The 23,798-nt window shown below is 40.9% G+C and overlaps 2 protein-coding genes and 1 long non-coding RNA gene across 6 annotated transcripts in view; 1 reads left to right on the plus strand and 2 right to left on the minus strand.

Moving 5' to 3' along the window:
* The window catches only part of LOC104143973 (thymidine kinase 2), an 84,455-nt gene extending 80,825 nt beyond the window's left edge, over positions 1-3,630 (minus strand). For both annotated transcript variants that reach the window (XM_068955771.1, XM_068955770.1), the window contains exon 1: positions 3,299-3,630. In XM_068955771.1, the coding sequence (XP_068811872.1) occupies positions 3,299-3,484 (186 nt within the window). In that variant the 5' untranslated portion in view covers positions 3,485-3,630. The remainder of the gene's footprint in view (positions 1-3,298) is intronic.
* A 331-nt stretch (positions 3,631-3,961) lies between these two features.
* Positions 3,962-11,780, plus strand: LOC138068406 (uncharacterized). The gene is made up of 3 exons (XR_011143207.1): positions 3,962-6,034; positions 8,263-8,377; positions 11,643-11,780. It is a non-coding gene; the product is annotated as an uncharacterized lncRNA (long non-coding RNA).
* Positions 11,781-12,631: 851 nt separating this feature from the next.
* DYNC1LI2 (dynein cytoplasmic 1 light intermediate chain 2) overlaps positions 12,632-23,798 on the minus strand; it is a 28,742-nt gene continuing 17,575 nt past the window's right edge. Inside the window, exons 11-14 of one of the 3 annotated variants that reach the window (XM_068955769.1) lie at positions 23,210-23,327; positions 22,154-22,270; positions 16,633-16,700; positions 12,632-12,703 (exon numbers count right to left, since the gene is read on the minus strand). In XM_068955769.1, coding sequence (XP_068811870.1) covers positions 12,695-12,703; positions 16,633-16,700; positions 22,154-22,270; positions 23,210-23,327 — 312 coding nt within the window. In that variant the 3' untranslated portion in view covers positions 12,632-12,694. Of the gene's footprint in view, positions 12,704-13,674; positions 16,701-22,153; positions 22,271-23,209; positions 23,328-23,798 lie in introns of those variants that run through there. The other 2 variants (XM_068955768.1, XM_068955767.1) reach the window with 2 other exon arrangements.

Genomic DNA, 23,798 nt, shown 5'->3' on the forward strand with positions numbered 1-23,798 from the left:
CAAAATAAGACTCAAAAGAGCTGTACAACATTGCACATGAAACATTAACATCATCACAATCCATTATTACAGTGCCCCTTTAAAGGCACTTTATGGAATATTCTCTGGCAATATTAATCAATACAAGTTAAAAATATTCTCTTCATCTACATCTCTCTAAATTGTTCCATACGCCTAAGCTGTCAGATCGCATTTCATCTTGCAACAACTCCGGTAACAGTACTTTGAATCAATAAAGACAAATCTTCAACAAAATAATAGAGTCATAAAATTATCTGAACCTTTATTTTCAGTCATTTTTCCCTTCCTTCTCTGTTACTTCTTGTGACAATTCAAAAAGAATTCAAAAATAATTGCTTTCAGAAGAAAAGTCGTTTCAGTCACAAGGCCCAAAAGTTATAACTTATGATACACCACCAAGAACTGGTAGAAAGCACTTAACCTGAACACTGAAGTAAGTGGCAACAGCTGTCTTAAATCAATAATTTTTTCTGCCAATCATATATGTATTTTAATACAAATTCTGATGCTTAACAAAGTATGTGCATTGTAATCTTTCCCGTAACATTCTCTTTTACTAGAATATATTTAGAGACACTTCCTGTTAAACAACATACTCCTTTTTTGTTTAATTTTCTTGTGTGCAATACAGGGAGTTTCTCTTCCTTTTTAAAAAGGGTTAGAGTGCTATACCATAGACTTCGAAACCTTTGCAAAAATACTGTAGGAAATAAAATGTATTATTATTCAGCATTATATTAATTAAAATAATTACACTTGGCAAACAAGTGAATTCAGTGCATGTTGGAATGTGTTCTCTCTTTTCCTTCTTTTCCAGAATTGCTGTTTTCCATCAGTTTGCAAAATTCAGTCTTTACAACGAGTCAGATATAGCTTCCTTTGAGTACAAATAAAATTGAATGTTATAAAATAATGCAGAAAGTAAACACGTCAAGATGGTGCACATCCTTTATTACCCAGTTTATTTTCTTTTTAGTTTCTCACCCACTGGACTCATACTCTCCTGTGTGCAACAGGTCAGACTACTATTATTAGAAAGACACAATGCATTATTCAATTCATCTGGAAACATTAATCTGCAGGTACTTCTTCCTAATGATATACTAGAAGTAGTGACATATTTGTTCAACAGACAAGAAAACTCCCGTATCTGCAACCTCATCACAGTCCCTTTTTCCCTTGTCTTTCCTTACAAGACTTTTAAAAATTTAAGAGGCTTTGTGCATATGCCTTCGCAACTTGTTCCAAACCAATCGGAGCTTAGCAATAAAGGACTCACCTACTCTTGTTCAATAACCGCTCATTTGAATTACAAGCTTTTAACATGACTTGCGAAAGTCTATTACTACACTACAGACAGGACTGGCAGTAGGAACAGAAACAAAACCCCTTAGGGCAGATTATTTCCACGTTATCAGAGAGCATCACCCCAGGATTTCTACCATATAGACAGTCCTTAACAGTTCAAAGACAGGTAGATGTTGCTTAGCGATGACAGATTCTTTGACTTCAGTCCTGAAAATACATAACACAAACGCAGCTATTCCCCGTTGTTAGAAGACTACTCACATAACATGGTCCTTGCTGCAGCTTGCAGAACATAGACTTTATGCTACAATGAGGAGAGGGCAAAAAAACAAACAAGCAAACTGCATTTCCAAATCCTGGATTTTCCTGGGTGTTCATAGGAACAAGTCTACAATCAGCAGAGTCCTTTATAAGCTTGTGGTCTAGAGAGTTAACATCTACTCGCTGTTGAAACTAGGATAATTTGAATATATATATATTTGAAATGAAACCTGTATGTGCGGGCTTTGCCTTAACTAGCAGTGTTTTAAAGGCCAAAGCAATATATATGAAATATTAAAAAGTATCCCTCCGCATAGTCCTCAAAGTACAAATTTTTTTTTTCTTTAAACAGGTAGGTTATCACCTCTGTAAGAAACTACTTCAAACTGCCGTCTTCAAAAGACACCTCTTAGCTGCATAAGGGGCACACGGTGCACCTCCTGCCCGGCTCGCCCCTTCCCTCGGCGCCCCAGGTAGCCGCCGGAGCCCACGCCGGGCAAGGCCGCTCCTCGGGCGAGCGCCCGGGGCCGGACGAGGCTGGACCGGCGCGCCGGGCGGGCAGAGAGCCGAGGTCGCGCAGCCTCGCCGGCACGGCTGCCCACCCGGTCCTCGCTGGGCTGCGCGACCCGCTGCCCGGCCGGACCGCCACCGACTACGCCGGAGCCGGGTTTGTACTTCTGGCTGCAGCCACAGCAGTTTGGCAACGCCTCTGTAGTAGTATAAATTCATCAAAATAAAATAGTCTTTGCTATTTAAATTGAAATATTTAATGCGCTGAGACAGGGCTCCTTTTTTTTTTTTTTTTTTTTTTTTTTTAAACCACATGTTTACACAAAGTCTGCAGCGATGTTTCTGTAACGCCCCAACGATCTAAGGACGCAGGCGGACCTGGAAGGCGTACAGGGGTGCTATCTTCCATGACAAACCGACCAGCATCTTTTTTTTGTTTTTGCGGGCTGGGGGGGGGGGGGGGGGGGGGGAACCAACACAACCAAACACAACGGAGGCCTAAGGCCAGATCCCTCCCGCCTGCAGAGGAAAACCACAGAAACGGGCGGGAGCCTCGCAGGGCGAGCGCAGGACGCACCGCCGCCTCGCGCCCCCGTCCCCAAGGCCGCGGACCTGGAGCGCGGCCCAGCGGCGGGGCGGGAGCTCCGCGCACGGCCCTGGCCGCGCAGCTGACGCTCTTCCCGGACCCCGTTCAGCCCGTGGCCGACGCAAGGCGAGCGCGGCCCGTAGCCCGGGTCTGCGCGGCCTTCGCGGCCGGCACGTCGGGACACGCGGCCGGGGACACTCGGGGAGAGGACACCCGCGCGACGCCTAACCAAGCGTCAGAGAGCCCCGCTGGGCCCCGCGCGTCGTAACCGTGACAGGACGCCGACGCCTGTGCGCGCCCTGAGTTAAGTTTTACCTCACCGTTTCAGCCGGGCCGGGGGGGGGGGGGGGGGGGGGTCCGCACCCACCGGCGTTCAAACGCGCCAGGCAGCGGCGCCCCCGCAGCCGCGGCTCGGCCCGGGGCGGCACCGACACGCGGGGCCCCGCCGCCACCTGCGGCACCTTCGCGGCCCCCACGCGCGCACAGCCGGCGCCGCGGGCAGGGCCCGGCCCGGCCCAGGCGCCCCGCGCTGCCGCCCGAAATGGAGGACGGTTGGGCGCGCGCCAGCGCCGCGGCCGCAGGTAGCACCGGCCCCCCCGGCCCGGCACCTACCACCTCGGCCAGCTTGATCCTGCCGAAGGCGCCGCGCAGGTAGTCCAGGTCGCAGCGGAGGCCGCCCAGCCCGCGGCGCTGGCTGACGGGCTCCGTGGTGGGCTGGTAGGGGCTGCTGGCCCCCGAGATCATGGAGGTGCTGGACGCCTCGCCATCGAAGCCCTCCAGGTCCTCGCCGTTCCTCATGGCGCCCGCGCCGCCCTGGCCCGCCCGCCGCCGCCGGAGCCGCGCTGGCCTAGCGGAGCGCCGGCTGCATGGCAGGGCCGGGCGCCGCGGCGGGCCGCCTGCGCCGCGCGGTCAGGCGCGGAGGCGCGGGGGCAGCATGCTGCTGTGCCCGGCCCGGCCGCGCTCCGCTCCGCCCCGCCGCGCGGGGGCGCCCTCACCCGCCCGCACCCGCGGAGCGGCCGCCGCGGCCCGCCCCAGCCGCCAGGGACGGAGCGGCCACTCCGCGGCTCGCTCCCCTCCCCCGGTCCCGGTCCCGGTCCCGGCACCGCAGCTCCGGCCGGGGAAGCTGCTGCCGCCGCCGCCGCCTGCTCCTCCCCCTGCGCGCAGCGGAAAGGGCGGAGAGAGCCGAGCCCGCCCCGCCCCGCGCGGCCGCCGCCCCGCCCCGCCCCGCCCCGCCCCGCCCCGCCGCGGCACCTGCCCCGCGCCCCGCGCCCGGCGGCGGGGGGGGCGGAGCGGAGCGGGCGGCGGGGGCCGCGCAGCCGGCCCGGGAGCCGCTGACGCTCTGCAGGGACTGAGCGTCCCGCGTTAAACTCTCCGCCAACGAGCGTCAGCGCGGCCAGCACTTAAGTTTCCTTTAACTGTTTTGGCATCTTCCCCACCTCTTCTCGCAGAAGCTTACCTCAGCTTCATTTGAATGTCTTGAGGAACCAAGGGGGAAAAAAAACAAAGATTATAGGTAGACTCGTCGGCATGTGTAACGCTTTTGTCAAAAAAAAATTTTTTTTCCGGAAAAATCTTGCGTTGTTTGCCCCTGACTCGTGCACGAGCGTGTCCCCCGAAGGTTGAAACAGCCGCTTCCTGGTGTTCTGGGCACTTTGGATGGCACTAGCAGTTTATTGCATCAGAGGCTTTGGGGCTTTTTCCTTTCTTAATATTGTTGCTGATGCGAACAATGAAAATTTCAACAATACTGACTTTGAAAAATATTTGTAATGCAGAGTTTATCCTTTGAGATATGATATATGCCGTTGTTCACATTTCTCAGTTACTGCTTCAAGCTGTACCTGCAGTCGTTTGAATATTGAAAACCTTCAAGGTTTTCCATGGGTGTTAGAAATGTTTTTAAGTGTTACTTTAAATAACAAACTTTAGCAAGGAAAGGAAAAACAGGCTCTGAATGACTTTTTGGAGAGATACTTACTTTTTCTCTTGCTGTGTCACCATAACTAAGGAGAAATGTGCAACATAATCTGACAACTAACTACATTTACCTCATATGCAGCTGAAGAAGTCTTCTAACTATATATATACACACATATTTTACATATATATACACACACACACACAGGGAGCGAGCGCACATCATGCATTAGACTGAGCTGGGGATTCAAGGAGTTGCTCAGTATCCGCTGCCTTTAGCGGCCAGATCCCTATTCCTCTTCCTTCCATTGACAGTCTACATTGTTTTCTCCTCTTTCACATTTCTAGTAATGGATTTTCACGTGTATTAATCCTTCTAGCAGCCTCCCCATGCCTCTGAGCAAGGTCTCTTACCGCTACAGTTTTTCTGCCTATTTTCCAAGGACACTGCAGATTATCGCCCTCGTGATTTCTTTTCCAGTCAGATTTGCGTTTTACCTCTTCTCTCCCTTTCAGTTCTCTTGAAGCCCCTTTCAGCATTTTTAAGAGGGTTTTGCCCAGCACCACATATGTTTTGCTTTCAAGATGTTTTTCTTCTTTTCTTTGGTCTCCCTATGAAAGATCCCAGGAAGCAGGACCGAAGGGACAGCATCGAAGAGCGCCCGTGGAACCTCGGCTGGAGAAAGAGACTTTTTTTGTCTACCGTCAACAACCGTTGCTCGGCTACTTGGAGAAGTAATTGGTATTATCAAGCCCGTAGCAGTCAGTTCATAGTTTCTCTAGTGCATCCTCCTGCTGGAAGAGGCTGATGAGCATGATTCCTAACTCTCCCTCTTCCCAAACTTAAGAAAGCAGAAACATTTCTACCTCTTTGGTGAAGGACAAATGGCAGGAAAAAAACATGAGCAGGACAAGGATGGAAACCTCTGTTGTTTGGGTCACGTAAAACTAGCCTAACAATAAGAAATCATAAATATAAGGGGAAAATCCTGCATTGGCACAGGGCTGGCTGTGATGGACTATCAGGTTTTTACAGTTTCTTATTTTAGTTCTGGTATAACTCTGGGAATATTAAAAGTCTCACACAGCTGCTTCCCGCCCCCGGAAATATCACGGCTAGGTGGTGGCCACTTACGAGAGCTTTTCTGGATTCTTTTTAACTTAAGACGCCACTGCTGCTTCAGAAACAGAGGTTTCCCTATTTGCCTGTAAAGAGACATCTATCATTTGTTTTGAGGGGCTGCGGGGGTGTTCCCACACAGTGAGCATAACAATGAAAACATTTCTGAAATACCCAGCAAACATTATTTTGATGTGTTGTTTGTGCTCCCAGCCAAAATGCATCCGCACGTTGAAGAACCAAAAGACGTCCGAGGAGGCAAACGGAGGACGAAGGGAGAGACGGGCTGAGCGGTTTAAGAAAAGGCCAAGGTGACAAGAGAGGTTGATTCTCCTTCCTGACTTAGCCACAGCCTCCTGTGCAGCCTTCAGCACACATAATGTTTGTCCTATAAAATGGAGGACAAAAAGTCTAAACGTATGTAAAATTATCAGAGCATTTTGAGAATGCTGCAAGTTGCAGACGCACTGAAAAGTCTCTGTTCTTCAGCGAGTTTCTTGCCTACCTAGCGAGAGGAAAGCACAGCAAGTGCTCTCTGCGCTCTGAATATTTAAAGCGCGGTTTGAGCAGCAGCGAGGCGCGTTTTCCGTGAGTGTTGACAGTGCCTCTGACCGTGGTTTCGCAGACGTTCCAGGCAGCTCCTGGGGGCGGCACGGTATCGGCATCACCCGCCGCAGCCCCGGTGCCCCTTTCGGCACCGTGATCTGCCCAGAGCGCTTCCCCCGCGCTGCAAATGGCACAAAGCCAATACCAAGCCGTAGCGGGGGATTTCTTGGCGTCCTCGTGGAAGGGTGGGTGGGCTGGACAGACTTGGCAAGGGCTTGTGAGGTTTCTGCCAACACTGAACAAAGGAATCCTTTACACACATTCTTGCCTGATACAGCACCTTTTTAGTCTGCTCTGTAGCACTTGAAGGGGAAAAAAAAGTCTACATTTAATATGTAAATAAAAGTATTGATCCAGTAGAAAAGGTCATTGCGTTTGCCCAAGGCAGATCATATTGCTTTGAGATAGCTTTGTTTTTACAAGTAATGAGTCTTTCAAGCAGAGCCCGCCATTTCACTGGGTGTATGCGTACCAGGACGAGCAAAATGGGGAACCAGGTCAACGACCAGCAGCCAAGACACCACTGCAGCAGCAGCAAACTAATAATCAGATCAGGGTGTTCAGGAAAGACTCCACATCCAGCTACAGTTTGACTTAACAGTGGAAACGAGCAAGAAATAGATCAGAGGGGAGGAAGTCTATGCTATTCACAGACCATCAGAGATGTGCGTTTCCACTGAACAGTTAAGCCAGCTTTGACTGAATTAAGAATTCCCCATCAGAAAATCTCCAGCACTGTGGTGACAGGCTAGAACCACTTGATCATCTAGCCATAGAAAGCAGTGGGAAAACAATCTACATATTATTACTGATCAGGCTGAACAAAACAATTCTCATCTACCAGCTGTTCATACAGCCTTTAAATACATGGCCTTGAAACAATTTGTGAACTCCTTGTGAGCTCGTTAAGCACTTTTAAATGTTATTTTCAAGATCAAAAGTACGCGATCCTATTGCAAATGAATATGAATATCAATTTAAAACCTGATTTTAAAAGTTACATTTATGTAGTTTTAACATATTTGAAGTATATTAATGTTTATACATAAAATTTTGTAGATCTGAATGGTGCTTATTTGGGGGAAAGGGTAGCAGAAATGCTGAAGGCATTCGAATCCAGTTCAAACAGGAAGGTTACATCTGTGCAAGTACCTGACAAGAGCAGAGAGGTTCTTTAAGAAAGCGCTCCAGTATTTCCACATGACCTACCAAAGGGAAGGAACGCTGGTACGCTGCCAAATTCCAAGAGAGCTGAGCAGTGATTAGCATTTAACTCCAGCATAGGAAAAGTTTTTTTTCCCCTTGAATATCTCAACGAAAAAATTCTGAAGCTGCCTCAACTTTTCAGTGCAGAAAAAAACCAAATACACACAAACAAACCAAAAAAACCCCTGAAGGGTAATAAAGAATTTGCATTAGGAAAACGTCTGGTACTTTTAAGCGCGTTAGTTCAGCAGACAGCATATTTTCAAGCTGTAAGAGTGTGGCACGCACACATTGATTTTGTAGCCACGGGCAGCACGGGAAGCAGGCAAATAATGTTGCTGAGTCAGAGTTAGAAATTAGCACGATATACAACAATAAAGGTCTCCCATCTTGCTGCTGCTCTTAAGTTCTGACGTGGACTTTCGGGAGAAGGAAAACTGAATGCCAGGGTGGAGCCCCGGAGATACCTGGTGCAGCCAGGTATCTCCCTCTGCTAGGGGATGGTCGTGGCTGAAAGGTACAATGATTCCTCCCTTACTGTGCCCAACCGCAGCCGAGGAAGTAACGTGCAGCCTCCCAGGACAAGACAGCCCTGTCCCTCACTCACATAGCTCCAGCCCAGCAACAATAGTGATTACCTTGCAGAGAACTGAATTATTCAGCTAGGAGTCAAAGCAAAATAATATCAACAGAAGACCTGATGACCTGATTTCCCTGTACTTTACAGGTTCACAGGGTAAGCAAACCTGAATTCTGTTCGTAAGCCATGAAATAAGGCAGCAGCTCTACTACAAAATGGAGTTAAAATCCTGATTCCTCAGCAACTTCCTAAAATGTCTAAGGTTAGTTTGTAAAAATCTCTCCAAAAAACTATCAACCATTCAAAATAATATTTTTCAGATGTTGTCTTAATTTTAATACTGAATGCTGCTTTACTATCAGTATCCATGATAGGACACTCAGAAATAGAAAGAATATAACTTACAAGGCATGTCCTCTAGCAAAAACTGTAGTCAATAGGTCTATAAAAATGGGCTAATTCATTCCATAGTACAAAATTATTTAATTCTTAGGAGTAAAGCTTAAGATTTGGAAGTGTAACGGATAAAAACAATCATCTCTAGTTAAAAAGTGCAGATCTGCTAACAGGAAGCGTTAGTGAATCCTGTTCATATCCTGTAGTCATTATTACATGCACACTTGAACACCTCCACCTATACCCCAGTCTGCTCATGCTTTTGAAAATAAACAGAGCAGCCCTGAAAGGCCCTACAGGCTCTTTATTTGTGTGCAACAATTTCCTCCGATACGAGCACCATGGGACAGCCATAAGGTCGCACAGCTGGGACCAGAAGGCAGCAGTAGCTACAAGCCGCTCCAGGCCCTGTCCCAGGGCGCTGCATGCGGTTGGTTTCACCCGTTCAAGGGTCAGGTGAGAACATCACCCCTGGAATTTCACCATCCCTATCAGGAAACATCATTTCAGAATAAAAAAAATAAGGTATTGATTTCAGAAAATAAATCAAGAAAGGCAACCTCATCAATAAAATTAATTGGACCCTTACCTTCCAGACTTATGAACATGTGATTTTATATGCTATTAACAATGGTCCATTCAGGGAGTAATTTCTTTCCCCAGCATTAGAGATCAAAATCTGCTTCAGTAGTTTCTAACCATCTATTTTCCTCCCTACTTTCATCACTTACGAAGTTGCCAGTTACTCCTTCCCCCCCCCACCCCAACTTTTGAGGACGCATGCAGTCTGCACACACCAGATAGGGGCTACTTTGCAGCCGCATCTGGGAGGAAGGGCAGCAGACATTCTGTATCGCTAGGAGGTGAAATTAATTTCTATTAAAAACAGAAGCAAAATCTCATATTCTTAATAAAAGTGCCAGTGGACCTTTAATAGTGCCGGGAATCAGCCAAGACTGTGGGCTGTATTTCTTTTGAAAGAATCCTGCATAATAAAGTACCCTGAAAAGTATGCAAGGAGACTGACAGCAGTGTTTACTGCGTTCATGGCACTAAACTAATTCAGGAAACAAAAGGGGAGGAAAAAGCCCTGACCTGGGGCGGGGGGGAATGGCTTCTTCCAATAACAGGATAAAAAACACAGAGACATAAAACAGAAGGTCAGAAAACAGTAGTTCCCCCTGACTGTGTGGGTACAGTCATGCTGTCCCTGTGATACGCAGTATTTTTTTAGCAACAGAAAGGACGGAGCGTGTAGGATATAGCAGGCCTTTGGAGGGAAAGAGCCAATTTTTATTTTTTGAGGAGGTGGAGAGCTGAAGGGGAGGAAGAAGAATTATATAAACCCTGTTTTATAAGCAAAATTTTAAAGGTCCCTTAGCAAGCTTTAAAAAAGATGAAGTACACTCACTACATTCTTTCTTTCCATGGACAAAATGGGCCAGCAAAAACAACTGACCTCAACTGTTTCAATACCGTGTTTGGTGTTACGTAACCAGACCACTCCGTCCAGTGCTTTTGGGAGCACTGCAAATGTTTCTTTAAAGAAGTTAATTTTTTAATCATTCTTCTGAATGTGTTTTACCTACAGTTATCGCTAACATCAATTAACAAGACAGTAGATCCAAGAAAAAAAATTTATTCTTTTTATCAGCCGCACTTGATTCCTACATATGACAGAACTTTATATTCAGCCAATTTTCCTTCCCTTACAGATTTTTTTGTTTAGTTTATATAATGATATATATATATATATATATATATAAAGAGAGAGAGAGAGAGAGAGAGAGAGAGAGAGAGAGAGAGAGAGACACACACGTGAAGGGTTTTTTTTTTCCCAACAGGAAAAAAAAAATTTAGGTCTTCCGTCATTGGCTATAAACTCAAAGCAGGCATATGGCCCCAAATCTATGAAGCTGCATACAGCGGAACTAATAAATCCTGATTCCTTGCAGACTTATGTCTTCTCTTCCTACCTTCCCCACCTCACCCCTCCCACTGAGCCAAGTGACCCAGCACCCTCCCGAGGGTCCCTTTTCACACACAGTAGGCTTAGCGCTCCTATTTATATCCTCTAACTACTGCTTGAACAAAAGAAAGCAAGTGCGATGCCAAGTTCTGTGCGCAGACTGACAGATTTTTGTTTGGCCTGTCCTGTGTACTGACTAGCCAAACTTACTTGGCAATCTTTCACTATGCAGAGGAAATCTTTGGATCCATCTTCTCCATGGAGCCACTAATTTTCATGCAACCAGTATTAACTCAGTTATCTCTGAGATCTTTCTTGACTTACTGAAGTTGGCCAAAAGATACAGAAGCTATTTTTGAGGCGAGAGTAGGACAGGACCGACAGCACAAATGCAAAAGCAGATGAAATCAAGCTAAAAAAGAAAGTAGAAACAGGACAACATTCTCTTAAGAGCTGTGCTTAAAATTTAAAAGTTTCATTCATCTTCTGTTCAACTAAAAAGTGGTTTGGGGAGATTTTGATAGACTTTTGCTAAAATGTAAGTATTTCGGATTTTGCCACTTTCACTGGAAATGTCCCATGGCCCAGCACAGCATTATCACAAGGTATCACCTGTTTTTAAAGCAAAACATATCCTGAAACAGCTAAGCTAGGTGGCCTACTAGTAAGCCAGTATTATTCTATGGCATGTGTAGTTTTCCCAGAGTGGTCTTTTTGCAGTGGTCTTATTCCCTCTTTTCTGTCAACTCAATTCTAACACCATCACTTCATTCCCTCAATTAAAACCAAGTCCTCGTTTTTCTGAATACTTTCAATCGGGTAAGTGCCAGAGATTTAGAATTCCATGCTCCCTTTTCTCAAGAACGTCAATATTTTACTGCACATTCTTGTGAAGACTCGCGCAAGAATATTCCTAGTACTTTTTAGCGGCAAGCACCCTTTTGGCATATTTTGAAGGATTTTTTAAGCATTTAGCAAGTCTGAGACAGGGATAACAGTTTTACCTGCAACACAGAAGCTACATTAAGTGCTACAACACTAACAAGTACCAGCAATTGCATTAAGTGAATATTCACAGGGAAAAGTCAAAGACTCAAAGGCAGCTTGAACAACCTAACTCAGCCCCCTCTGTGCATGATCAGATTTGATTCTTCTCTTTCAGGGTTGGACACTGCCATTTCAGCTTTTGTTTTGAAACAAAGGAACCAGAGTGTCTTAATTAAAACAACTCAAAAACAGAAAGAAAAAGTTTAACTAATACGAAGAAAAGTCTTAGAAGTTAATGACACTACTTTTGTTTGGGAAAAATTTCAGCAACTCACTCTTCAGAGGTTATTTGGCTTACAAAAATTCTGCCGCACAATCATTTCGGAGACGTTATAAGCAATGAATACAGCATCTTACAATGCTAAATTAAGCAGCCTTCTCTACAAGCATTGATACTGATCCCAAGTCTGCCATGTTTTGGAACTCAAAGCATTTCATCTACAGAACCTATTAATGTTAGCTTCTCAATCTAACTTTGGTTTCTCTCAGTGATAAAACTGAATCCAAAAGCAATGTCTACTTTATTTCATACTAATGCACAATATCTAATATCTTTCAATCAAACATAATTATAATTAATAGCAGGGGAGAGGAGAGTCAAAGATTTTTTTTTCTTCAGATAAAACGGCTACAACCAGCAGCGTTGACTCTGCCACATATGAAGTCTGCAAGCATAGGCAATAGAAAAAATTAATTTCTTCCCTTATTTACAATACACACTTGCAGATTTCTTGCATGAATGCAATTACTAGTACAGTTTAAATAAAACCCCACCAGTAACTAGACTCTGTGGATACGAATACCAGAGCACAAACCAAAACACGCAGCCATTTCCAAGGACAACAGTGATACATACCGACCTATACTGACAAGTCAAATCTTTTGTGTCAGTCACTTCTAAACAATGTCATCACCAAACTTTCAGGTGCACTTTTGTTGCGGGGGGGAGGGGGGAGGAAGGTCTAATCATTATTTTTTGCAAACCAATTTCAAGCAGAGGGGCTTTTTCTCTTACTTTTTTAAATCTGAAGACATTTGCCTTTCAAAAAAAAAAAAAAAGAAGTACATATGTATCAACAGCAGTAAAGTAAACACAAAAATTACCAAGGTGTTCTTCCAATTCTATCCATGGTCCATACGGTCTTTTGAAGAAAGTCACTTTCAGCCTCAGCATATCTGAAGGTTAAATCTTCGTTTAGTTTGCCTGCAATGTTTTTTTAGTTCTCTAAAATTAATATAGTAGATAATTATCTTAATATAGTCACAAAGTATTTTTAGTCCTTTATAAATTTACAGCATTTAATCTTTTACTGTGCATTAATAAAGTCTTTATAAACACGAAGCATTAGGGTAATTCTAAAATGATCGTTGTTTCATGGCCTCATAAGGACTCACTTCTAGAGAAACTACGTATTTTAGAAACTATAAGCTTGATCAATTTCTATTTCAAAAGACAAGATGACTCAAGAAACACATAAATACCTAGAACTTCAATCTATGCAGCAGAACATACAGGCATCCAGTTAAAGCAACAGTTAAGTAAAGCAAGAAAAACAAATCCTAGTTATGTCAATCTACTACATTATGCTTAGTAGGAAGAACCTGTTACAACCATTAAAGGGAGACAGCTTTTCTTTGCTATTGGCGGACTAGGCATTTGCACTGCACAAGTAACTTCCTCCGTAAGTTTCTGGTAACCTGGAATTTCATCTTGCAAATTTAAGGCCACCCTTCTGCTTTGATGCGGTATTCCAGCAAAGATATATGGTATACCTCTTAACCTGGGAAGACATACAACTATTTCCCAATTCATATGAAATAAGTTACTTTGCATCAAAAGCAGTTTTGCTGACATAACTGTTCATGTTATTAGCTATTGCTAGCACACCTCCGTCGGCACATCTAGCTATACCAACGTGGCTTAATTTACACAAGATGCACACTCCGAATTCCTGAGAGGAGCTGCAGTAATAAAGGCTGGTACAGGACCTCCTAAGAAGCAAGCTGCTACTAAGATATCTTCCACACAGTGAACTGCATAAGCCAATTAATTTCTCCTCTTCACAGAATTCACTAATATTCTGCTCCCATAGAAACAGCTATAGAAGGGTGATCTTAAGAACAAAGAAAAAAAGCACAGCAGAAAGCAGTCTGGATTCACGTTTATTGAAGCCAGTAATTAAAGACATGTCCTCATTTTGCCAGCACTAGAAAGCAAGATTCCACATGACTGCATACTGCACCTGGTTAAAGCCATACAACTGGACTAAAGTTTGTGTTTGATACATCTGCAGTCCTAATTGTAAGTTTGGAAAACAAAAACAAAAAAAATCCAATAACTTTAGTATACAGGACAGTGAACTTTCATTTACAGCATTTATATTGTTAAGTTCATGATGTACAAAGCAGTCACTTTCAACGTAGTTAAATTAAATAAAGTATGAAATTCTGTTCAGTTTAAACAGCTTTTTAAAATGCCAATAAAAAAGTGCAAACTTAAAATCAAGCAGCATAACCATAGCATTTTTATGGAGGGCCAATCCTTAAACTTTTTATTTGCTTCAAGTTGAATGATTTCATCTTTTGTTTCCTTAGTTTAAACATGAACAGTAGATGCAGTCACTATAACGCATATAAATATAGTCATATAATAGTTTAAACAGTCTACCATACAAGTGTATCTGCAAATAAAATGAAGTTTCACTTGAAAAAATGTAAAGGCTGTTTGCAATTTGGCCTTTGGTTCCAATGCTTGAAGACACCAGAAGAACAACTGTGCAGCTCACCAAAGTTGACAGACTTTGGCAACCACAGGGCGCTACATTACTTACAAATTTTCTTTCAATAAACTAGGAGCATTCACTTGCAATTAGAAACCCAGAAATCTGTTTCTCTTTTGTCAGAAGCATCTTTCTGCAAAACTGGTATGTTATCATACATTATTAGTTTTGATCAATTTTAGTAAATTTAACATTCGTACAAAAATGGAAAATACTTCAATTGCAGGTTTTAGCCATACTGCTAGAGAAAGTGCTTATCAAGTTAAATGACCAAAAAAATGCAGTTTTGTACTGAGGTTTTCAAACGATATCCCATTACGATCACACTTTTTCAACGTTCCTGTCTTGATTTTGATGTTTTAGTCTCCAGTCTAAATTCTTAGTGTCAGAAGGACAGTATGTAATTACTTCTTCTGGTGGAGTAACTCGCAACTGGCACCCATTACACCAGGAAGTACATTCACATGGTGCTAGCCATCCACAGTCTTAGTTTAACTGTTATCTAGACAAATGTATAACTTGAGGTCATACCCTTTAGTTAAAAAAAAAAAAAAAAGTAAAAAAATTATAATATTTTCAACAAAAAACTGGCACAAATAACATACTTATGTTAATGTTTGTCAAAGAGGCAAGTAAATACTCTTAGCTTTCTAGATAATATTTAGACAGACTTACAAGAACAGCCTCTTGATGTAACATAGGATTTGAAGTTAACAACCAGTACTGTGTTAGTGGTCAATCTAATTCTGTATATCTAAGTAACAATATATATTAGGGAAGTTTTATCCAGATATCCGATTTAGTACAAGTTCATATCAATAAAAAGTAAACTCTGCATAATTCAAATTGTGGTTTTTCCCTTCAGCGTTAAGAGCATAGAATATGCTTGGTATTTTTATTTTATGGTAGTGTGTACATGTAAAACAAGCATACTGTATATAAAATCAAAGTGCCATTTCAGTAACCATAGCAGTTTTGTTTGATTTTACAGAATGATGGTTCTAAGTGACCACGGACAGAACTCCGTTACAGCAACGGGGACAACCACTACCCATCTTTCCAAATGAAATGCTACATTAAAGGAAATACAAAATCAGTTATTGACTTTATGTTCCTCATATACACATTCATACCTTTTTAGGTTACCTTCAGAATTGGGGTTGGCTGCACCTGCAGCAGATGTGGTTGAAACAAGGGCCTTGAAAGTTTTTTTTAAAAACCTCCATAGGTGTAAGGCAGGAATCAGTTTTAGCTTGGTAGCTAATATTTAGTTACAAAAAGTAAGGAAAAAAAAAAAAACCCAACTATTCTGTAGCACGTTTCATTATGGGAAAATGATATGTCAGCCACCATTCTTCATAGGCTAGCCTCTTGGCATAAAAAAAGGCAGAAGCTATCAGAAAACAGGATTTAAAATTAAATACAAATTGCCAAACTACTGATTTTAAAATAAAACCAAACAGTGACTGTTTGTACTACAGTGCACAATAAGTTCAAGCACCTTCTAAAGACACATCACACGCTGTGCCAGGCACTTGGATCTAAACAAGTTATAGTTTCTCCCTTTTGTCAGCTACACCAGAAAGGGCATCCACGCTCTTAGACCTTTTTAAAACTAAAAGAAGATTTATAACAAGAATAAATTCCCATGATGCTTAGTGTTTGGCTTGGAAATCTCCAATGTAAAGTAGTCTTCTTAAAACAGTGATTATTTACCCTATGTGGAACACAGGATTTAATGACATTGCTCCTCTCCAGTCAATCCAACATTCTAGTTTCTTACCGACCCAAACCTGTTTCCCCTTTTAGGGCTGCATTCCCTTTCCAGGCTTCTTTCATCTAGTTAATGCTCTGTTACACCACCATCACCACCTTTCCAAGTATATAATGCATTTGCAAATATACAAGTAGCCAATTCCAGTAACTCTGAAAAAAGATTTCATTTCTCTTTCTTGCCTCGTGTGCAATCAGTAGTAGTATTTTACTAAGAACTCTGCATTTTGCTTCTCTGTGCTCTTTACAACAGGAAATGCAGCTGCACCTGCTTACCTCCAAAAATCAAAAGAATTGCCCTATATAAACTCTAAATGGTTATCTTATACAGAGGGATTTTATATGCAAACTTCCTGAATGTGCACTTTTTACTGGGACAAGGCAATGACATAGTAAGCTCATTTCCCCTGCCCCAAGAAAACTGATAGCATCTGCCATAGCAGAAAATTCCTGGTCTTATCAGATCAATATACATAGTTATTTGGTCATTTACATATGCATTTGTAAGCGTTATCAAGCTTCATTCTCTGTTGGAGGAGAGTTTGTTGTTACCATAGAGTCTGGCTTGCGAGTCATCCTATCCAATTCCTCTTGAACGTTTGTCAAAACTGTTTTTTGTCCTAAAATAAAAATGACAAGATTTAAGCAATTTAATTTCAAGGAAATGTTTCAACTAATGAATACAAGCATTCATAAAGTCATCTTTGTATGTCAACGTGTTATCTAATTTATTATTTCACCACCTAAAGAACATAGAGCCTGACCCAATGCAAGGTAACGTTTATGGAAAGACTTACAAATACTAAGGCTTGATTTGTTTCCAAGAGATGAAATGCTGAATTGTACAGTAACAAAGTATGAAAATATCTGATACATCTGATAGCAACTGACATTTTAAAAGCAACCACGCTTTGCAACTTTCTGTAAAAGTCATCTGCACGCAATTCTATTAGCATGGATAGCAAGCAATTTATTACAACCTAGTTTTTAATCACAAGCTTTCTAAGGTACGTAAGGCGCTTGCTCAATAAATAAATAAATAAATAAAATATACAAATTCAGGTTTGTTTGGTTACACCCATCCTTGCTAGCTTTTAATATCAAATAGCTGATAGGAGGAACTCTTATTCCTGCAGACAATACTTCCCTATTAAAAAAGGGGGCATGACTCACATATTCATTTAATATCTCAGAGTATTCATTTCAAAGGACTTCTTCAATTGGAAACAGGCACACTGAAGTATTTCATGCAAAGGCATATCTTACATTTTTATATTAGATTCAGAACTTTGTACCAATTCTCCATCTGAACTATCAGTTTCAAGTTAATTCGCTTATTTTGAAAGTTTTTAACCCACGGATAAATTATTCACTAAAATTGGAACAACATATTCTAATGTTCACAGCATACAAGCATTTTAGATTAAAAAGCTACACTTTTAGACATAAAATAGATTATATAACCATGTACCGCTTCCTTACATAGCCAAAGAATTTAACAAGCATCTGTTTTCCAGCTCAAATGTGTGTGAAATATTAGGTGGATTTTTTCCAGGGTACATGCTGAAAACATTAAGGCGGCAAGACGCAACTATTAGAGATTTAAGTGTTTTTTCCAAAGTACAGAGACATAACCAAGGTAAAAGGTTATCTTTAACCACTGTAAAGACGTTAGATTTCTACACTAGTCATAAGCCATAGTATTATTAATAGCATCTATTCAAAGCATCGGTACTTATACAAAAGTAAAAAGTTAGAACATTAACTGTAATATAAATGTATTTATAACTTACAACACAAAACCCTTCTTTGTAGACTAAGTAGACCTTAAGTCAAAAAGCACACACAAATTCACAAAAACCCCAACAACCTCGTAACGTTAGAAATTAAACAAAAAAAATCTCAAACAAAAGGCGACCTAAACAAAAACTCTGTTTTTGGTGTGCTGGATGGACTGGACCCTTAAGCCTCCAAGATAATACCAAGCAGCTGTCTCCTGCAACTACCTCATTTTACACAGGATTTTACACAGGAACATTGCCAAGTTGTTCTATGATACGTAGGTTTAGCATACTCTCCCCTACCGCCATCATGGGCGAGCATCTTTCAAAGGGAAAGAAATACAAGGAGCTGGTTTTAAGAAAATAAAAACTTCCTCTTCACTCTAAATTAAATTGACACTTGCTTTCCGTTTCCCTATAGAATATTGTCAAAGATAGCATCGACCTCGGTCAATTAAATACGTGCAATATGCTCATATACATAGTCTTTCCTAGACATGAGAGAGAGAGAACAGGGAACCATTGTTCTTCATCTACTGCACAAGGAAGGTGAAGGCAAATCTTAGAATCGGAAAGAATCTTCTTGTGAATATAAAAGGAATAACTTTTTGTATCTAGAATTCCATGAGAAGAAGAAGAAAAAAAATCCACAACATAACCCACCCACAACTGAAGATCTATGCATGGAAGAAAGAGACCAGCAATGGAAAGGCAAATAAGACAGGTCAAGAATTAGGCTGCATGGAAAACAGACAGAACAGCAGCATCCGCCTAGATGAGAAGTTCTCTCAAATATGAGTTAACACAGCAAAAATAAATCATTTAGGCTGACTGATATATTGAGATCCACAATGTCTCTTTCATCCTGTGACAGAATCAAAATTACAATCACAGGATATCCGCAGCTGTGGGAGAAACAGCCAGTCTCTTTAAAACTAAATATTTTTAATGGTAGCCTTCTGAAAACTTAGAACGCTTTAAACAGTTAAGATTAGACATTTAAAATTCCTACAAAGATCATTTGAGTAGAGAAGAGTCTGCTATAAGTAAGGCTACAAAGTCGTCATTTTAAGATCTCCTCCTCAACTCTTCCACAAAAAAGTATGCTTTTCCATCATCACTAGCATCAGCTGCCTTATAAACTAAATACCAATATTAGAAGCCCTTACCTTCTCAGGAAAGTTTAATCTTATATTGGTTGAATGTAAGATGTAAGAACATCAACTGGCAAGGAACAGGCAAATTTTCTTGTGAGTGAAAGTTGACTGTTCAATTCCCTAAATCAGGGGATGATTGTGAGCTCACAGTGTGATGCAGCAAAGAAAAGCCAGCTGTGATCCTGGGATCACTTGGGAAAGGTACTTCCACCCCAGAAAGAAGTATCATTGCTGCTATATATCTCATTTTAGTGCCTGATATCTGGAGTGTCGCATACGGTAACTCTTGTGTTCATCTAAATATGAACCAAAAATGGGAACTAACGAAGAAGAAACTAGCGGGGAAAACAGAGCTCAATCTCTAACAGCAGACCAGAAGAGAACTTGTCTAATTTAGTCTAACAAAACAAAGTTAAGAAAGGATGGGTGACTGCTGTCTCTAGATGTATCAGGAGAGAAATGAGCTATTCAAACTATAAGTTAATGTTAGCAACGAGACAGACAGATAGATAGTTAGATAGATGCATGTATGCACGTAGCCATTAGTTATCTCTAAAAACTCCTGAAAGGCACTTGATGTTCTAGAAGACTGAAACAGAAAAATGAGTCAAGCCTACTACAGACTAGCTGGCTTTTATTCTAGTATTTTTCCAGAAATTGCAAGTATGTTTTAAGGGTTTACAAATAGTCTACCAGCACAATCAACATCAATCTGTTACCAACAAGTTTGGTCAAGCCAACTAAATTTCTTTTTATGATAGTGTAACAGGTCCTGTGGAGAAGGGAGAAGTGGTTGATATTACATCAAACATGACCATCACTATATATAAACTACTAAAAGACAGCTTTGATATTTTAGACGAATGAGTGCATTGTAATTTAAAAAATGAACTTCATTACCCACAGTACTAGCCACTATTTTTAATACAGCCATCTACCCTGTCCAGTTGTTGAAGTTATCAGATATGCAAGCAAGCATGCTGGAAGGGACTACAAAGGATTTTGAAAGATAGCGTTAGAGGTTAAAAGCTATCCATATAAATTATCAAAATGGTGCATAATAGAATGCAAAACAATGATAAAGCAAAAAGTACTACCTTTGGAAATATTCAGGTAATACGATACAAGCTGAAAAACATCTTACTAGGAAGCAGGAATCGTGTTAAACTGGCTGCATTGTTATAACAAATCCTGATCAATATCCTACAGATGCAAAAAAGCTAGCATCATGCTGAGATGTCTTAAACAGGAATACAATACTTAAAACATTAAATAATCCCTACTTAGAACTGGCAAAGCCTTGTCTGAAGTACTGTGCCCATTTTTGAGCACCAAAAGAAACATCATGTGAGTGGACACTCCAAAGAAGAACAGTAAGAATTATCAGAACCACAGAAAACTTGTCCTATGAGCAAAGACTGACAAAAGTGTGTTTTTGTAGTCCACACAAGAGTGAAGGGAGAAAGTATAACAATTTTCAAGTATGCAAAAGTCTGCTGCAAAGAGAAAGGGAATACATTGTTCTCAGTGTCCACTGCAACAAGACAATTAGTACTGGGATTAAGAAAAACAGAATACACAATAGAAAAAAAGAGAAAAAAAAAAGAAATAAAGTACTGGAACAGACTTCCAAGTGAGCTGAAATTACATCCATTATTTCAATGTTGTTTTTTTTAATCACTAGCCAGGAATGCTGATGTAATTGATCCTGCCCCAGATAACAGGCATGGATGAGACAACCCTTAAAAATTACTTCTAGTCCTATTTCTGTGAAAACAGTTAATCTGGCGTTGCTGTCTGTAACGCCATGATGCTGCACTTCATGAAGTAGGAGGCACTTGTCAGTGTTTAACTGAAGAAGGCATTCTGGATTAAGACTCTGCTAGTACATTATGTATTGCTTCCCACTTTATTTAGATATAACCATTTCTGTAGGGCTGCTCCTAGCCATTTTTATAGATGTTAAGAATAATTTTGTAAATTAGGGAAACAAATGTTTCCATTATACTATAGTATAAGGGAAACAAAATTTACAGAATTCACCACTCTAAAAACAAAAATACTGACCTCCCATAAGTCAAATTCTAGCCTTTTTTTGAGCTTTCAAAACATAGAAAGTCAAATCAATCTCCTCACCATCTCCAACCATCCCTTTGTTTCCTTGTCCAGGAACAGTTTCAGTTCAAATACATACGCTCCAGCAACTGCTCTGGTTCTCTTACTGCCTATATCACCACTGTGTCCGACATCAAAATCTTTTCTATATCCAGTTCAGAATGTCTGGGCCTTACACTCTGCTTTAAGCATTAGAAACTGTGGCTTCGGCATCACTGTTATTTTTGAATGATTTCACAAGTCTGGGATCAGAAGTAGAACTTCTATCAATAACTGAGCAGTGAAATAATTTTGGAAGTAAGGAAAGCTCCAGAATGCAGAGGAGTGACAGGAATGCCAGGATCAAAAGGAAACAGTTAAATCATTAGCAAAGAAGTGAACTTCTAATTTTGAATGGAACAACTATGTGTTTTAGAATACTGAATTTTGTATAGATACCAAATATTCTGATGGGTTTCTTTTATTTTTACCTAAACTAGTGCAATTACTCCTCAGTAAACATCTCATAAAATGAGGTCACAGGCATACACGCAGAAAGAATCCATTTGATCAGTGCTATTAATTGCACGGGATCACAATAAAATACTATATAATTAATGAGGGAATAATTTAAAGCTGCCACGGGAAGAAATTCATTTAAATTTGAATTCTGGGGAGAATTCAGTAGTTTGATTGAAAACTACAGTCCAAAACCAATAAACTAAATTCCTTTCATGTAGTATTTAAGTGTCAAGGAAGCAATGAATTCTGAAGTAAAAAATTAGCACCTTCTGAATACAAGCAAGACTCATTTGTATTTATTTCCCAGCAGTGCAATTTCACTCAGAGAATCAAGTTATGACAGGTTTAATAGAAGCCCCACAGTTGGGAAGTTGCAGTGGTCTAGTTCTTTTCTGAGACACGTTATGTTTTGGCTCTATCATCTGTCAAGCTCTATCACTTCACTGACCAGCTTAAACGATAAACGTGGGCCAAATTATTAAAAATATGCCAAATAGCCTGCAAAAACACATCCAATACCTGATTTTTTGGCTGTAGTTTGCACTCCTCCAGCGCCAGGACTCCCAGGAGAGCCAGTTTTCTTGCTCAAGAGACTGTTAAAGAAACTAGCCAAGACACCTTCACTTGCAGCATTATCTAAATAAACAAATAAAGCACAAACAGGTGTTAGCGGTGAATCATAGAACTTATTTTTTCTATACCTATGCAACTATCTCACCAACCAAGGAGATAAACCTCAACTATTGGACAGTCTCCCCCTTACTCAGTCCCTCTTTTAAGACATTAGTCCTTTGCATTGCTCAAAAGTCAGAGATGACTGAAAGCCCATTACTGGTCTTCTGGGATGGGGGACATAATTTCATTCTAAACGTTTTTGTTTTTTCTAAACGTAGAAGCCAAGAAATGAAAGTATGAATGCACAATGTGCAATTAAAAGAGTTATAATTTATATGATTGTTATAAAATAAACTGTTAGAGAAGTTTTAAAGCTGCCTTCCATGTCACACTACTTTTCATTAGTCAGAACTTGGATATACAGAAATGAGAAGAGACCTAGAATTGCATGAGTATTTCAATCCATGTTAAGCGAAGAACAATACTAAATACACAGTTAAAATCAGTATTGGTCCTACCTAGTTTCTTAATGGACAGACAGGAAAGAAACCAGTCAACAATGTGGAGCTACATCTTAGGGGTCTGGGGGAGGCAGGTGTTAAGTTCCCAGTTATTTTAGGTACTATAGGAAATGACATTCTGGAAGAGGGTTTAAAAAAAGAGGAACAGGTTTCACTGTGGATTCCCGAATTAGTGATATAAATTCTAAATTTACATGTCGTTTAATGTCCACTCTAATAATCCAACTTACACGTAATAAATGTGTTTAGGCAACTTCGGGAATTAATCTGCCTGCTTGGCAATAGCAAAAAAATCAAGTCTACAGCTAAAGATTCATGGCATCAATTCACTTCTGTTATTAAACTAATTAGTGAATACATTCTAGAATTTTTTTTTTTTATAAAAGGAATTTCAAAGGAAAACAAGACATGATAAAAATACTAAAACGCTAATTCATACTTTTAATATTTGGATCCGGTTTCTTAACTGATGTTATTGGTGAGGCACTGGGTACATTGGTGGGACCAGCTCTGCCTTGAGTTCTTGGGGATCCTGCAGGTCCTCTGGCGGGAGATTCCTTAAACAAAACAGTCCAAATCACACAAGTCAGCAAGGAATTTAAATGAATTAGTTACATAAAGTAAGCGTAACATTAAATACCAATTGCTTTTTTAACCTTTATATTGGTATTGTAGTATAAACTCACACTGGGAAAAGGCAAAAAAAAATTTAACACAAGTTGAATTTGGGCATATGCTGCTAGACTAAGTGAGAAGATAAATTACTATAGCAGATTTTTAGCTCAATAATCAGCTACTTCTATGTTTCCACAGCGATTTCTAAGCAATGTTTTAAAATACCGCCATATAATGTTGAGTTTTCTGTGGTCTGGGCAAATTATGTATTTTACATTTAGATTTACAAAAGGAATCTCTAGAAATTAGAGTAATTCACGGCTCATCAGAATCATGCCTTTAATTTAGGAAAGAGATGGGTCTTTTTCAATAAGCAAACAAAACACCTCCTACTCTTCTCTGGAATCTACTTA

This window comes from Struthio camelus, chromosome 10, assembly GCF_040807025.1.
Source record: "Struthio camelus isolate bStrCam1 chromosome 10, bStrCam1.hap1, whole genome shotgun sequence".
NCBI classification, from domain to species: Eukaryota; Metazoa; Chordata; class Aves; order Struthioniformes; family Struthionidae; genus Struthio; species Struthio camelus.